This window comes from Pleurodeles waltl, chromosome 5 (assembly GCF_031143425.1).
Source record: "Pleurodeles waltl isolate 20211129_DDA chromosome 5, aPleWal1.hap1.20221129, whole genome shotgun sequence".
NCBI lineage: Eukaryota > Metazoa > Chordata > Amphibia > Caudata > Salamandridae > Pleurodeles > Pleurodeles waltl.
This window is the reverse complement of record NC_090444.1, coordinates 1,333,774,873-1,333,790,117: the sequence shown is the minus strand read 5'-3', so window position 1 is coordinate 1,333,790,117 and position 15,245 is coordinate 1,333,774,873. Positions and strand designations below refer to the sequence as shown.

The 15,245-nt window shown below is 41.3% G+C and overlaps 1 protein-coding gene across 1 annotated transcript in view; it reads right to left on the bottom strand.

Annotated features, from left to right (window-relative positions):
- CEP162 (centrosomal protein 162) overlaps nucleotides 1-15,245 on the bottom strand; it is a 697,428-nt gene that overhangs the window by 395,098 nt on the left and 287,085 nt on the right. The window contains exon 12 of the mRNA XM_069235591.1: nucleotides 2,785-3,067. Coding sequence (XP_069091692.1) covers nucleotides 2,785-3,067 — 283 coding nt within the window. The remainder of the gene's footprint in view (nucleotides 1-2,784; nucleotides 3,068-15,245) is intronic.

Sequence of the window (15,245 nt, the reverse complement as noted above, 5' to 3'; positions counted from 1 at the left end):
CCGAAACCACCAGCCACCAAGGGGTCAACGAAAACGAAAGGAGATAGTAGCAAGACAACTGCACCACCATCAAAGGTGGGGAAGGGCCAAAAACATAAGGGCAGGCCAGGAGAGGGCATGGTGGCACCGACTGAGGGACCAGTGTCACACCTTCTGTCCACGCCAACCTGCACCGCCACCTGCACCGCCCCTGGCACGTCTACAGCTGCTGCGACAGTCCCCAGCCTCTTCCCCGGTGGGCAGCTGTCCGAGGCTGCAAAAATGGGAATGTCTAAAGACATTGGATGCAGATAAAAAAAATTACAAACAAAGGTTTTCAGCCAAAAGAAAACAGCCTAAGAAATGCAACAGTGTTTGGTGAGCCTTCTCTAATGAGTCACAAAAACTAACTACCTTAATGGCCTTGCATAGCATGATTGGAAGGCTTACTGGCACAGGAGTGTCTTAAATGTGCAGTGTCTAACCAGCAATGTGTGCATAAAGCCTAGTAGAAGTTACATTTTCACAGGTTTTCACGTTTTAAAAAGGGGCACATCAGTATGGTATTCAGTCAAATCTACGTTTTCTTATTTTGGCTAATGGGTTTTCCTTTTTTTTATTTTTTTAGATAAGGTGGAAAATGTTGCCTTTTAAGGGCAATTTCTCACTTTTCGAAAATATGGTGTTCCAGGGATCCCTCACATGCAAGGAGACATTTTACGGTTTATGATTATCAGGTACAATGCCATAGAAAAAAACATGATTGTAAAAAACATGGTTGTAACAGGAAGACTTGCTGTAACTTCAACCGATTATTTAACTTCCCTTAGCAGCTATACTTATATGATATTGGGTTAAAAATGATTTTCAGAAGCAATAGACATCTCATTAAGTACAGTCATCAACCACCGAACCCAAGACGATTAACTAATATTGGCCTCTCAAGAAATGACTATCTAATTTCGGAAAATTGGAACGAGGAGGGCTAGTGGGTACAATGTCAGAATAGATGGGGTAGATGTAAGGCACTCAACAGGATATGAACAGTTTGCAGTTTGTTTAATTGGGGTTAGAGCTGTCAACCAACATGAACAAAAAATATCTGGATAACATTTCAATTCTATACATTAACTACACCTGCTGAAATGAAGTCATGTCTCAAACCTTTGTCATATAGTCTAATGTGACCACCTTCCTTTTATCTGCTGGCATTCAGGAGGACTTCAGGATAAGTGTGTTGGGGGGGGGGGGGGAGGATCCAGAGGAATGCTTCTTCATTTCAAAAGAAAGGTTACTTAAAGACCAACAGTACATTCAAAGTCTCCACATTGTCTCTAAGGCAGTATCTGATCAAGGAATTATTCTGTAAAGTCGGAGACTCTAGCTCTGTAAGACATAACATTTAGGAACTTGTGCTGTATTTCAAGGCAAAGTAAAGCCACAATCCATGAACTGCTTTTTAAAAATGTGTTTAAATGTTTTTAATGAATGTCTTCGAAAAGTACATAACAGATGTATGTGACGGGACTTTCCAGTAAGGATTGACACAATGGGAATGCCATTAAAAAGTAAAGAATCGTGAGTATTTTTTCAAGACACCAGAATTTGACTGAGTAACCACACAATTGTGTGCAACTAAGTTAGACTTACATACTGTTTGATCAGAAGCCACACTCACCGAACCTCAATATTAAGATCACGCATCAGTGAAAATACCACAAGAGACCTTAAGACATGGACACCCACATCACAGCCAACATCAGCTCCGCACATCCTCGTTTAGAGTGGTAACTAGCAGCAAAACCAGCCCTACCATGGAGAAAATCATATGGATACTAATCAACCAGAAACTAGCAGTAGGAGGGTGGGAGGGGATATGAACTAATCACATACATGAAGGATGCATGTGAGAACACACAAGCACTAGAGAAGTGCCAAACAACACTAGTAAGAAATGTGCACTAGACTAACAGGGACAACTCCTCCCAGGATCATGAAGCACTGTTATAATAAAGCTGCAAGAGGGTAGACAGGTTGAAGGTCACAATACCTGATCCCCCATAGATGCAACCTTCACTTAAGGCCAATCTAACATCACACTGATAAACACAAACAGGTGTCAGGAGGGCAGTTGAAAATGGTGAATTTGCACCATATAAAAACACTATGACACACACAACATAACAGTATCCTTTCTTCTTACGTTTTCAGTTGTAAGTCTATCGTATCTACTGTGTCTGTTGAATCTTAAAACAGAAACAAGACCCATTTTCATTCATGGAGTCTAAGGTAAAATCAGCATAGCGACATTGGAAACTGGGAAAAACTGGTAACAGAACAAAATACTCAAATGTGATCACAGCAGCAACATATATATGGGAACTTAGAACAATGATTCTTATGTATTTATCTATTCATCTTTGAATATTCTGCTTCGGTAGCCATGATAAAAAAAAAACCACTGCTTTAATTTCATTTTCCTACTGCATGTTTTTAATTATCTGTAACAAAGCACTTGTTTTTAAGTGGATTCAGTTCCGTCAGGCTCACAATTTTCAATACAAACATATCTGATGTTTTTGCGACCATGGGGTAAAGCCGAACAGGATCGCAGAAAGAGTGGAGGATGACAAAAGAAGACTGGAAGGAAAAAATGAATAGAGTCGACATACTCCAAAAGTAAGTTTAAAAGGTAGAACTTATTCCCGTTTTACCAACTTCAAAAACACCTATTCTATTTTTACAGCTTAAAGTCGCTGCAATCACCTTGCCACCATTTTGAGTACTTAAGAATATGTCGCTCACCTGGTGGTTTCCTTGGCCCTGTGGGAGAAACGCAGCACTTTGGCGTTCGTGTGGCTTTGGAATGATAGAATGTACATCATCCAACAAGCGCTCTCTGATTATCCTTTCAGCCTCGCCGCCATCATAGTCTCTACTTGCAGTTTCTCGTGGAGGCACACTTTCCTCGGTACTACGCCATTCCTGCAAGAGATCATCCCGGATCTTCTCAGCACGGGCGCTCAGCTCGTCGGATGGCGATTGGGTCTCATTTTGCTCCAGCCGCCTACTTCCCGCAGCTATAGGACTGCAATAATGTATATTTAAATAAATACAACACATAATTATTCGATTAATCTACCCATTCACTCGATTTAATAGGCATGGTTTCATACGAGCAGTTAACATAATTTCTCACCTTTTACGTGTTTTAAAATTAGAAATGTATAACCGGTTAATAAAGAGAACTGTTTCAACTATCCTACAGAAATGACAATTTAATTATCAGTTGTAGTGGGATTTAAATCTGACAGCCGAACAACATACTTTAGCAATGAAAAAACAGGAAAGGCATCAAAACAGGTTTTTATTCTAACACAAACTCTTTAGTTTTCAAAGCAACCTTGATTATTGCGTTCACCAATTTGCAGCTTACTGTTTTACAGTGATATGATACGGTTGGGAGTATATGTACTAAATTATGTGGCTTTATGAAGACGCGTGCAAATATCTAAATTATAGAGGGCGTGTGGAAAATTGTAGAACATCAAAACATTTTCACAGATTCTCGAGTGAACTGCTCTTGAATGAACCCTTGAAAATGAATGCATATTTCAGTGTGTAACAGGTTTCTATTATCAAATACAAACTTGAGTAAATTATATCTGTACAAATAAGGGATTCCCTTCAAGGCTGTTGAATGAAATAATCAAACCCATCCCCAAATACACATGTGGGACGCTGCATGAAAGTGGTAATTAATTAAATGAATTTGCCTTCCTGAGACCTTTTATAGACAGTAGCAGAAAGTAATTCCAAGTGTTTAAGAGAAGAATGTTAATACTTTACTACCACCACAAACTGCTTGATAAAAGACATGCTGGACGCTCGAGTTCAAATTACATTATAGAACCGATTTACCGAGAAAGCTTTGAATAGATTTGAAGAATTTAAAAAAAGGAGACCATACACTGTATTACCTTGGCCTCCTTCTTGGTGGTTTGTTCATTGCCTTACACTGGCGTGAAAAATACCAGGGTGGGGAGGGATTTCAACATCTTCAATAGGTAAATTAGGGGTTTCCCCCCATTGGGAGAGTTAGCTTACACTGCTAAGTGTTGTGATAATTAAAGGTAAGTGGGGCATTGCCACTAGAAGATCTATTATATGGACCACTAGACGATCAAATTGTTGGGGGCCAGGCTCTGAATTTCAATACATCCCCTGAAGCAATAATATTGCAGGTTTCCTGATCACTAGATATTTGTTTCCTGCAATCGGCTCCTGCATTGCATTCATCTCCCTCATGAGAACAGCAACCACTACGCAAGTTGTGCTATGACTTACTACACTATTCTGGCTTACAGACTCTAACACGCAGGTAGCACAAGTCTAATCCATCATCATGCCCAAATCCAGAAATACCGGGAAAACCTTGAAATAAGCTCCACATGCATAACCCTGATGCTCTATTATCAGGTCATTCATGCAGAGCGAAAACCACAGCTTATCCAACATCACCATCCCTGTGCTACATTGTATCTCCACACTAGCCACTGTTCTGAAAGGTCCCTCACCCTAGAGCAAAGTCCAAGACCGCCATTTTCTGTTCTCCCGCATATATCTGTACTGCCTGACCAGTCATCATTCAGGCATTCATCCCTCAATACCAGATCAACAGCTAAGCATGCCTTCAATATCCATGACCTCAGTGAGGATTTCATACACACTTCCTTCAACATGACCTCAGTAAAACTTATTCACAGACTCAGCTTGGCTAGGATTTCAACATATTCCAACGTCACAAGGGCAATCTCTGCACCAACTTATCCAAAGACTCTGAATTGTAACTCAGCAGTTGGAAATTCTAGGAGAAGATTCAAGTTGGTGTACAACGGAATTACACTAATGTATACAAATTGCCTTATGACTCAGCCCCAATGTGGCTATTTCCATTTCCAAAAACTTTGATATGATTATTTGAAACCTTTAGAATTCTTCAACAAATCTTTTGTATTTAAGTACTTTCTCATCTAGCTATTCCCCATTCAACCCATCCCAGGCTTCATGCACAACGCCAGCAAAATACTTGAAAGAATTATTGAGGTCACCTAAAACTGGCTTCTCAAAGGATCTTTGATTTGGTAAAATGTTGAAGCAGGTACACAAGGTCAAAATTTACAATATATAAAACTTCCTGGAATGGAAGAATAGAGTGTATCTCCTCCCACATGAAATGTAAAAAATAAATGTGAAAGGAATATTTTTCACAATTTACAAATGTAAAGGCGAACTCAAGGCTTAAGACCTTCATGGTGTGCAAAGCTACCCCGACTCGCCTCATAAGTGTAGATGGTTTATTGCAAACCCTTAAAATCCAAGGTAAATAGGGCAAAATATGCATTTTTATGTACCATTTCCCTAAACAATGTGCTAAAAAACAACAGTCTGTGTGTACAATGACATGGCCACCTATTTTTCAAAATGCATATGGTCTATTCCTTTACTCCATATAAATATGCCGAAAACAAAATTTCAATCAATCTGGGTGTGCAATTTAACATTGCTCTCTATCATTTTCCAAAATACACATGGCATATTCCTTCACGTCTACCTTTCACATACCTTCATTTTCCAATCCAGTCTAAGTCAAAATACAAGAATTAACTTTGACTGATAATGACACTTACTTGTAATCCTGGCTCATCGTTGGGATAGTCATTAAACCAAATTACAGGGTTTTCACACCGCTGCAGGATCCTAGTGCACAGAAACCAGCCTGTTATGATTATGAGAGCAAACCACAATTTGAGTCTGTGCCGTACAAGCCTTACCTCGTAGCCCAAATATCATTGGAGTAGAAAAAACGTAAATTACCAGTAAAAAAGATTTTTTGCAGGCAAGTTTTGCAGTTTTTCATGATAGACTTCATGTCCTTTTGTTGTGTTCCAACCCCTTCTATGCACACCCTTTGTGGGTTGTGGGGCTTGGCTGCAGGGCCTGACCTGCAGTGAGGCTCATGCCATGCACCCAACATCGGCTGTGCATAGCCCTTTGGCCAGGGCGTAGGTCCAACCACTCACTCACCCATCCTCCAATGCACTGGGTAAGCCACTCATAGCAGGCTCTGAGTACAAGCCTAGCATCAGTGTTTGCACTTCTAAACCAGCTACACAGCCTGAAGCCCGAACCTCCACTGCCACTATGCCACTGAATCAGCTGCCCAGGGCCTTTGGCTCTGGGCACAGGGCCTGGCCTTAATACCTGGCATCCACAGTGCTCACTGTGCACAGACTTGGCCACGCATGGTTGCACTGTGAACTTTATTTATTGTTTTTACTTTTTTTCAGGCTTTGCAGGAAAAAAGGATATTCATTAAAAAATGAATGTATCAATTTGTGAAACATTCTGAAACTGGATCTGCGAATTCCACAAGAAGAATGAGGGTAGTACAGTAATAGTTTATTGTATAAAGTTATTTAAAACAATTTAAGATTCAAGAATGCAAAATCAATTCTCAAACTAAAAACAGTTCATAAATATTGACTTAAAACAATGTTATCCAAAGTGCAGGTGCATAGTTAATGATAGTTATTTAGGTATTGCAGTATGTGCCTGATCAATGTTCCCTGTTTTTTCATACATCAAAAATGTAATTAACTTACAATTTAATCAAGGGTCTTCCGGATTGAAGTACTGGTCACTGCGTCCCTACATGTTTAGATTGTTCTATCCAGAAAGCATCCTCTAAGTAGCTTAACTCGTGCTTGCCGCAGGGAAGGGCAAATACATAGTAAGTGTATTAGATTTTCCTTTTCACTTCTACATAACCTGCATGTTATTGGGCCGTTATAATTCCATTTCGGAAGTTCTGCAAAACGGAAGAGCTGACCAAAACGTAGTGCCATCAGCCTTTTCTTGAGGCAAGGTGAAAAAGTCTGGCTTAAGTATGCAGCTGGCTTCATCACATCATAATTATTAATTACCTTCCATGCATATGTCCTTTTCCTAAATATATTTTTATCTTCCATAACTGAATGAAACTTTGCTGCCTTACTTGTCAGACGCTTACATTCCAAAACAGGCACGTTCTTTTTAAATAGTTCTCCCAAACGTGTGTACTTTAATGATGTATAAACAAATTTGTGATGATTGGAACTAGTATAATTTTTCACGGCCGACCATGAGGCACTATTTAACATGTTATCCCGGGTTGCCCTAATATTGTAGCATGTTGTGATGGCCGCATACTTTCTTGCTAGAGTCTGCTGCATCAGGTCAAGTTCCGGGCCCAACTAGCCCCAGATAAACTATTTTCGACAGGCCAAACACTGATTTATACTTAGTAACTTGCAGATTGTCCAGCAAGGGTCTTTTCTTTCCATGCATGACCGTGCTGGAATATGCTGTAGTGGGGAGAAGGTTTGCAGCCATTATCCTCAGTAATGGTTTAAACAACGGGCCCTCTAATTTTTTATGAAGCATACAAAATGAACGTATTAATGCTTTGGCTTTCCTAGTCATATAGCGTTTCTGATCCACAAAGTTAAATTAATAGTCTAAATAAACTCCCAGATATTTATAGTTATTAACTTCCTCTAGGTTCTCATCAGCCAGTTGGATCCTTGTCAGGCGACCAAAGTGATTTCTAAGCACCATAATTTTAGTTTTTGCAATGTTAATTTGCAGTGTGTTTTCTTAGGTGTACCTTGATAGCTCAGTGACTAGCCTTTGTGTGCCAATTTTAGAAAAACTCAGCAGCACTATGTCATCGGCATATGCGAGGTGGGTCAGGTTCAGGTTCCCCAAGCGCGGTGGGTGCAAATTCACCTTGAATAGAGGCTGATTATGTGGTCGGTGGATGGTTTACACTGTCCACCGAACTTCCGGTAGGGAGGTTGCTGCCATACTGGCTACCTCCCCGCCAGCCCCATTAAGAGTTTCCTGCTTGGTCAGCGGGTAGAAACCTGAGTTTCCGCCCGCCGGCCTATCGTGAAACAGCCTACCGCATTGTCTCCAGCTCATAAACTCCAGCTCATAATCGAGATGGAGGCAATGCTGTAGAGTTTAGGGTGCACCAGCACCCTCGCAATGTTCACTGTCTGCAAAGCAGGGTGCTGGCCAGGGGGCTCTGGAACTCCCCATGCCAAGTGCATGGGCCGTGAAGGCTCCCCCCCACCCATTCTCTGCCAGCATTTTCATGGCAGTGGTACCGCCATGAAACCGCTGGCGGAGAAAGGGATCTTAATCCTAAGGGCAGTGCTTGCAGCACTGCCCTGGTGGATTAGGACTGCTGCCACCTCAAGCCCACTGGGATATTCGATCTTGGCAAAGCTGGCGGTTCCATGGTGGCCCCACTGCCAGGGTTGTAATATGGTGGTTGGACCGCCACACTGGCGGCAGTCTGACCACCATCTGCAAGTCTGACGGTCTAGTGACCATCAGGCTCATAATCAGGCCTTTAGTCTTTTTGATATATCAGCCATAAAGACACTAAAGAGATGAGGAGCCAATACGCATCCTTGTTCCAACCCAACTGCTGTTGGAATTTTCCACAAAAGCTTGGACCTGTCAACCCAACTGCTGATGGAATTTGGTGGTTGGCGGCCGCACTGGTGGGAGCCTGACCACCATCCGCGAGTCTGGTGGTCTAGTGACCGCCAGACTCGTAATGAGGCCATTAGTCTTTTTGACATATCACCCATAAAGACACTAAAGAGATGAGGAGCCAATACGCATCCTTGTTCCAACCCAACTGCTGTTGGAATTTTCCACAAAAGCTTGGACCTGTCACCTATTTTAACCTGAATCCATGTATTTGTAAATAGCTGTTCTATAGTCCGTAAAAGATTGTCAGGAATATTCCGCCTTCAATTTACACCACAACAACCCACGATCGATGTTGTTGAATGCGGACTGAAAATCAACAAAGCAAAAGTATAGTTTTTTCCTTGTTCGATTACATTTTTCAGCTAGTACACTTAAAGCTCAGATGTTCCAGGTGGTGCCAAAGCCCTTTCTGAAGCCTGTTTGATTTGCCGGTACTAGCTTGTTATTTTTTTGACCAGTGTTTCAGATCTTGCAAGAATAAAGGTGAAAAATACTTGGCTTCAGAATCAATTAGAGCTATGAGCCGATAGTTTGCTGGTACTTAACAATTCCCATCCTTAAATATTGGGTGTATTATTAACCCCCTTCAGCGGGCCGGAATTATACCAGCAGAAGATACTTCTCTGAAAAGGGAGGACAATACTTTTGGGCAGTATTCAGGGTCGCTTTTGAAGATGACCTGAGGGATGCCATTTGGGCAGCATCTCTCTGCCCCATTGCTATTATCTTTTGAACCTCGGTATGGGACTAAGACAACAGGTCAGATTCTGAAGATTTGATATAATTATCTTGATACATGATAGGAGCGCTGCTTTCCACTGCTAGAGGAATATCCATACTTATTGCTGTGGATGACAAGGAAGAGGTGATAAACGATTGATATGGCGATTCAGATACGCCTGAGGTTGGATTCTTATTGAATGTACTGAGCAAATGCATAGCCCAAGTTCCCTCTGGCACATTTGAGTTAGTTATTTGCTTAGTAGATGTCCCCAGAGCATTTGCTGTATTCCAGAATTTGCTAGTGTTTGTTTGTTTGTTTTGAGCTGTGCATGAGTTTCGCCCAAAAGTCTTTGTTCTTCCTCCTTCAATCTTCCCGGACTTGTTTTTTGTAATCCTTACATTGTGTCACATGTTATGCTTATCTGTATACCTACTTTCCTTAAGATACTAATTGCCTTTTTAAGCTCCCTCCTTAAGGGATGGCTCTTGATGACAAACCAAGTTGATTTTCAGTATAATTTTGAGCCTTCTTTAGTAGTGGAGCTTGAGATAGCAGCTTTGTAGAAAAAAATCTCCCAACATTCTTTGTGGCTTTTTGTTAGTGAACGTAAGTTTTCCAGCAGCTCTTTTGCTGGGTTGGCTAGATCGACTAAGGTGTCACTGGTCCACTTAAGTCGTTCTAAGTTGATACTTTTGAGGAAACCATTGTCAGGCTGTGCTTGAATGTGCTTTAGGAGATTTATGCTTAATGTCACACTTTGGTAAGCATGATCACTTAATGGAGTGAATTATATTGCAAATGTTCTAAAAAATGGCATTAGGGAGAGGGGGAAGTTATGTAGTCTAGATAGGATTGTGTGGATGTGCCATAGTAGGTATACTTCGGCGGATTATCATCACTTGACCTTCCGTTGATCACTTTAAGGCCTAAGTGCTCCAAAGCTCTAACAAGCAACTCACCCTTGATATCATGACATTTAAGGTCAGGGTGTTTCTGATCACTTATTTCCTAGAAGACATTGTCTGCCAATAGCTCATCATCGTCTTCCAAGGTGTGGAATAGATTTCCGTTAAAATCACCAGTTATAATTATCTCCCCAGTAGGATGTGCAGATTTTTTCACTGATATTTTTGTAAATAAGTTGGTATAGTGATTTTGCTTCTCTTTAGCATTGGGGTATGTGTATACACTGCATAACAGCATAGGGTCAGTTTCAGATTTCTTCCAGATACTTATTTTTATGATTTGTATGCCAGTGGTGGAGGACAGCAGTTGATCGGTGATGGTGTCTATTGATAATGAAATGTAGACTGCAAGTCCTCCCTTTGGTCTCCGGAATCTACATGATTTTTCAGCACTGATGTGGTAATATGTAACCTATCAACTGGATTGGCTCCATTGACCAAGTTTCTTGCAGTACAATGATGTCATATGATTGCCACTTGTCAGGGGGGGGGGGGCATCTTCATGCAGAAATGATTTGGCCCCAGATAAATTCCATGACAGAAGTCGGAAGACACCTGGCGGGCCTTTCTTGGTAGTGATGACCTTGTCATCACCCTCTATGCGTGGTGTTTAGGTTCACTGCTAGCCAATCCCATTGCTCATTGCCGGACGTATTGACTGGATCAAGGTCACATTCTGAAGAAATTGAAGATTCCCTGGCTGTCTGCAGAAGTGAGTATGGTGTCACTGCTTTAGTGATGGCTTTGGAACCTGAAGATTTCAGAAGAGAACCTGCTTTAAATTTTGTAAGCGAAATACCCCAGTCTTCAAATTGATCAGCACGTCTTAATATCATATGCGCTATGCCTTCAGTCCACCACTGCATGAGTGTCTGCTCCACCGAGTGAAGATTTTCACTAAAGCAAAATCTTACTGAGATCAGGTCAGCTGATTTCAAATGCTTCAGTGTGGAAATTTCAGTCATAAGTAGGATGATACGTCCTCTGTTTAAAATGTCTTGTGGGCCTCTAGAAACACATTGTGGTGTGAACAGAATGCAGGTGGTTTGGTCCACCCTCTTTGTAGAGTTATCCATGCTTAATCCTGAGTGCCGAGCCCACTGTTTAAGGCTGCCTACACGAAGACCACATTTTTTATCTGTTGGTTTAGTTGCTGACCATATGGTCTCATCCTCCTTGTTGTGAATGTGTGCCCTAGTTGCATTGCTTGCGTCCTTACTGATGTACTGATCAGCTGCATTTGTTATATATTCCCATTCTTCGGCTGTTTTTGAATGGGGCGATGTATCCACTCAAATATTTAACTGTACTTTGCCTTGAATGCTATCATTAGATCTAAGTGCAGTGGGAGGCATTTGTTCTATGTTCTTTTTTATTCAGTAACCTGAATTAAGTGGTCGATGCTGTGTTTTAGCTGACTGGAACTGAACAGCTATCCCCTTTGTGGGCGCTGTTTGGAAGGGTTGTCTATGTGGCTGTAAATCACTGTGAGCATGTATTCCCTTGGTAAGCAGTTGCGATGAAGTCTTAGAGGGCATTTGTGGATCTCAAGTGTGTGACTGTAACTCGTTAGGTGCATATATTTCATTATTATTTGAGGGCACCGAAAGGATCACCATGTCTATACCTTTAGTTTGTAATTATATAATTTCTGATGCCTTTTCTTTAAGAAGGCAGCTCAATTCTTCATGTAGCTCATGTATATATGATGTTAATGTCGATTCCTTCAAATTCGAATCCAGTCTAGTGTATGGACTGGAGGTAGGTCTGATTTTTTGCCTGTCCGCAAAGATTGTATATAATTTTGTCAAAACGTCCTTTGATGGATCCTGGAGTTTGTCCCTGGCCCACTTCCTTTGGTGCTTGGTTTGCCTTTCTACTTCAGAAAGGTTTTGATCATCGGGAGGTATTACTTAATCCACCCGGGTCCGATTTAAATCTTGGTGTCGTTTTTGCACTTTCTGTGAAGTTAAGAGAAATTCACCGGTTATCTCAATCTTATAAGAAGTTACTGCTGTGCCTTGTGCTGCTAAGGCAATAGGGTTGGTTACACCTAAGGGCTGCAAATCTGGCATTGATGTTTGAATTTTAGGTTCTAAAAGTCTGTTGATCTCCTGTCTGTGTGTTACTAGTAAATTGTTTTGTTCCATTTAAATGTTAAGACTGCTGGAAGTGTATTTAGTTTATCTATTATAGGGCCACACATACAGGTAGGTTGAAAGATTGTGTTGTTGCTTTGATCTCTTGTTATTAAATCTGTAAGATTTTGCATTTGACCACTTATGTTGACTATGTGTGAAGCCATAATGTTCATTAATTCAATTTGAATGTCCAGCTTGTCTGATTTCATATTGAGTGCCTGGACTGATGATTGCATAGTTCCTAAAAGAGGGCTATAGAAGTTCACTAGGCTCTCCACCCTCACACCTATAGGACCATCTTTTTTTTTGTTTCCATATCTTGAGTTAAACACTCGCCTAGAGGTATGCTTGATTGCACACCTGATATTATGATTTCAATCACGTGGTTTGTTGTTTGGTCCTATTGAATGCTGTACTGTGATGTTGAATGGTCTACCAGACCTCCTTTAACTTTAAGATTTTGCATTGAGATGTTTAACTGGTTCTGCTCTAAAGGATCTCCATTTTTATTAGGGCTTGGCAGGGCATCATATGGTTGAATGTTTTTAAGGGAGGGGCTGTCCATGTTAACTGTCTTAACCTCCAATGTCTTGATTAAGTCAATGTTATTCAAAAAGAAATAGAGTGTAGCCATGAAGAATCTATATGGGCTTGATGTTCGGGAAGGCTGCCTGACGTTCCTCCCATTGTTGAATTTGTGTGACTGCAAGTTAACTTCCTAACTGAAGTCGAGTGGGGGCTGCATATTGCATGAACCAGAGCCTGCACCTGTACTTCAGATGTTTACAGTGCAGGTAAGATCTCATTATTTCCTGTCGCTGCCCCTAAGCCATGCTCCAATTGTTGCCTTCGTACTAAGGCTAAAGTGGGATCAATTATCTGCAGTGTTAGTGGGTCTGGCAGGCCCATTGAATTGCCAGTTGTTGAATAATTGGATGATGCGGGGTCCTTAAGAAAGAAAAACGTCTGGCTTGTAGGACCTCTACCACTGCCAAAGTAGTTTTGTATGTGTTACTAGATGGATTACTTCGTTGTAGCTTGATGTATTTGTTGCCTTAAGATTTTTTGTATTCCTTTTTTGGCTAACACGTTTAACTCATTTTTGAGGAGCCTGCTGCTTACCTCACCCTGATCTCATTTTCCCACAGGAGTATTTATTAAATATTTATAACGTGCTATAACGTGTCAAGTTATTGCTGGCGCTTTTCAGCTTTTTATATCAGAAATCTGGTTGGTAACTGTTGTTAATTATTTGTTATTAACACAACAAATTTACTGATTGCTGATTGAACCAGAAGCTTGCCTCTTATAACCTCTATTAACACAATAAATTTGCAGGTGTATCCTGGCATAACCTGGCATGTCCTAACCCACTGGGAATGATCAGTTGTCAGGTATTCCGAAACATGCCTCTTGTCTCTTGAGGAACTCCGATGGTTCTGAGCTGCACACGCGAGTGGGGCTCAACAGGCCACACAGCAAACTGCACCAGAAACTGGATTGGCCACTTCCGCAGTGGGCCTGGGCTCGCTTTCAGCACTAGTCCGCTACATCCACTGCAATAGCTATTAGTTACTCGCCTCCATGGCACCCCTTTGGCCTCTTCCAAGAGAAGAATAAGGGAGTTTAATTAAATGTTGAGGCAGTAATTGCCCCTCTGGAACCGTTTCACATCCTCAGCGGAGTCACAGGATGTCTTCCCAGGCTCCATACGCCTATGCCACTTTTTTCAAGACACACACTTCGGTGTCTGGCATTCTTAATTGGCCACTGAAAGAGTCGCCACCAGCCAAATCAGTCGGAATCACAAATCTTCTGAGGATCTAGCACTGACAAAGAGAATAATATTCTCTCTTTCAAAGAGATTTGTCTAATTTTAGAATTTGTTATCCTTGGAAGATTCATGAATCCAAAAACGTGAACCATCTGTATATTAACGTCAGCCTTTCAAAGCCAGCCCAGCAGTTTTTGTAATTCAAATTTCTCAACAACTACTAAACTGATTTACACCGTACGAAACAAAGGTAAAGCAAAGTTCTAGTTTCATGGCAGGTTTTTATGGTGACTTTTGTTCAGCAGTTTCTGCTGCACCACAGAGCGAACCGCTGTATGGAAGTTAAAACGGAAAACACACTTTGGTGCCCCATACCATCTTTATTCCAACTCTATATGGAACTGCATGAAATTTGACCTGCTGAAACTTAGGGCCAGATTTATAATTTAATAAATTACTCCGTAGCCCTGGTGGAGGTCCCATCCACCAAACTTTGAAATGTCGGTAGGGCCAGCGGACATTTCAAGCACCAACAGGAACCAGTTCCTGCCAATGTACTGTAACTTTGGCATACTGCTCAGTCAAACATGACGGATCTGTACAGCAAAGTTACAATTTATTTTATTTAAAAAAACAAAACCCCAAAGCGAGATTTTGGTTTTGAAAAAATATATATATATCCCCCTCACCATTGGAGTTATTTCCAATGGCGAATGGGGCATTTAGCAGTTTTCACTGCCTCTTACCACTAGGGTTTTCTTGGCAGTGACGGACACTGAAAATTGACCTGTATGGTTACCAATCTAAATTAGGTTGGCAGAGATACAGGTCATCCTCCGATGGCCTTTACTCCATCTGGCCATTGGAGGTGTGTAACCATGGGGAAGAAGGAATAGTCTTCACCGTTGTTACACCAAAGATCCCCCCTCATTTAAATTGGGGGGATGGATCATTATGTTGGCAGAAAGGGTACCTCTCCTTCCCCACAGTGACAGAGTATCCTTTCTTCCAGCAAATTTGAATGGAAAGTTTCATGCAGACTCATCAAATGG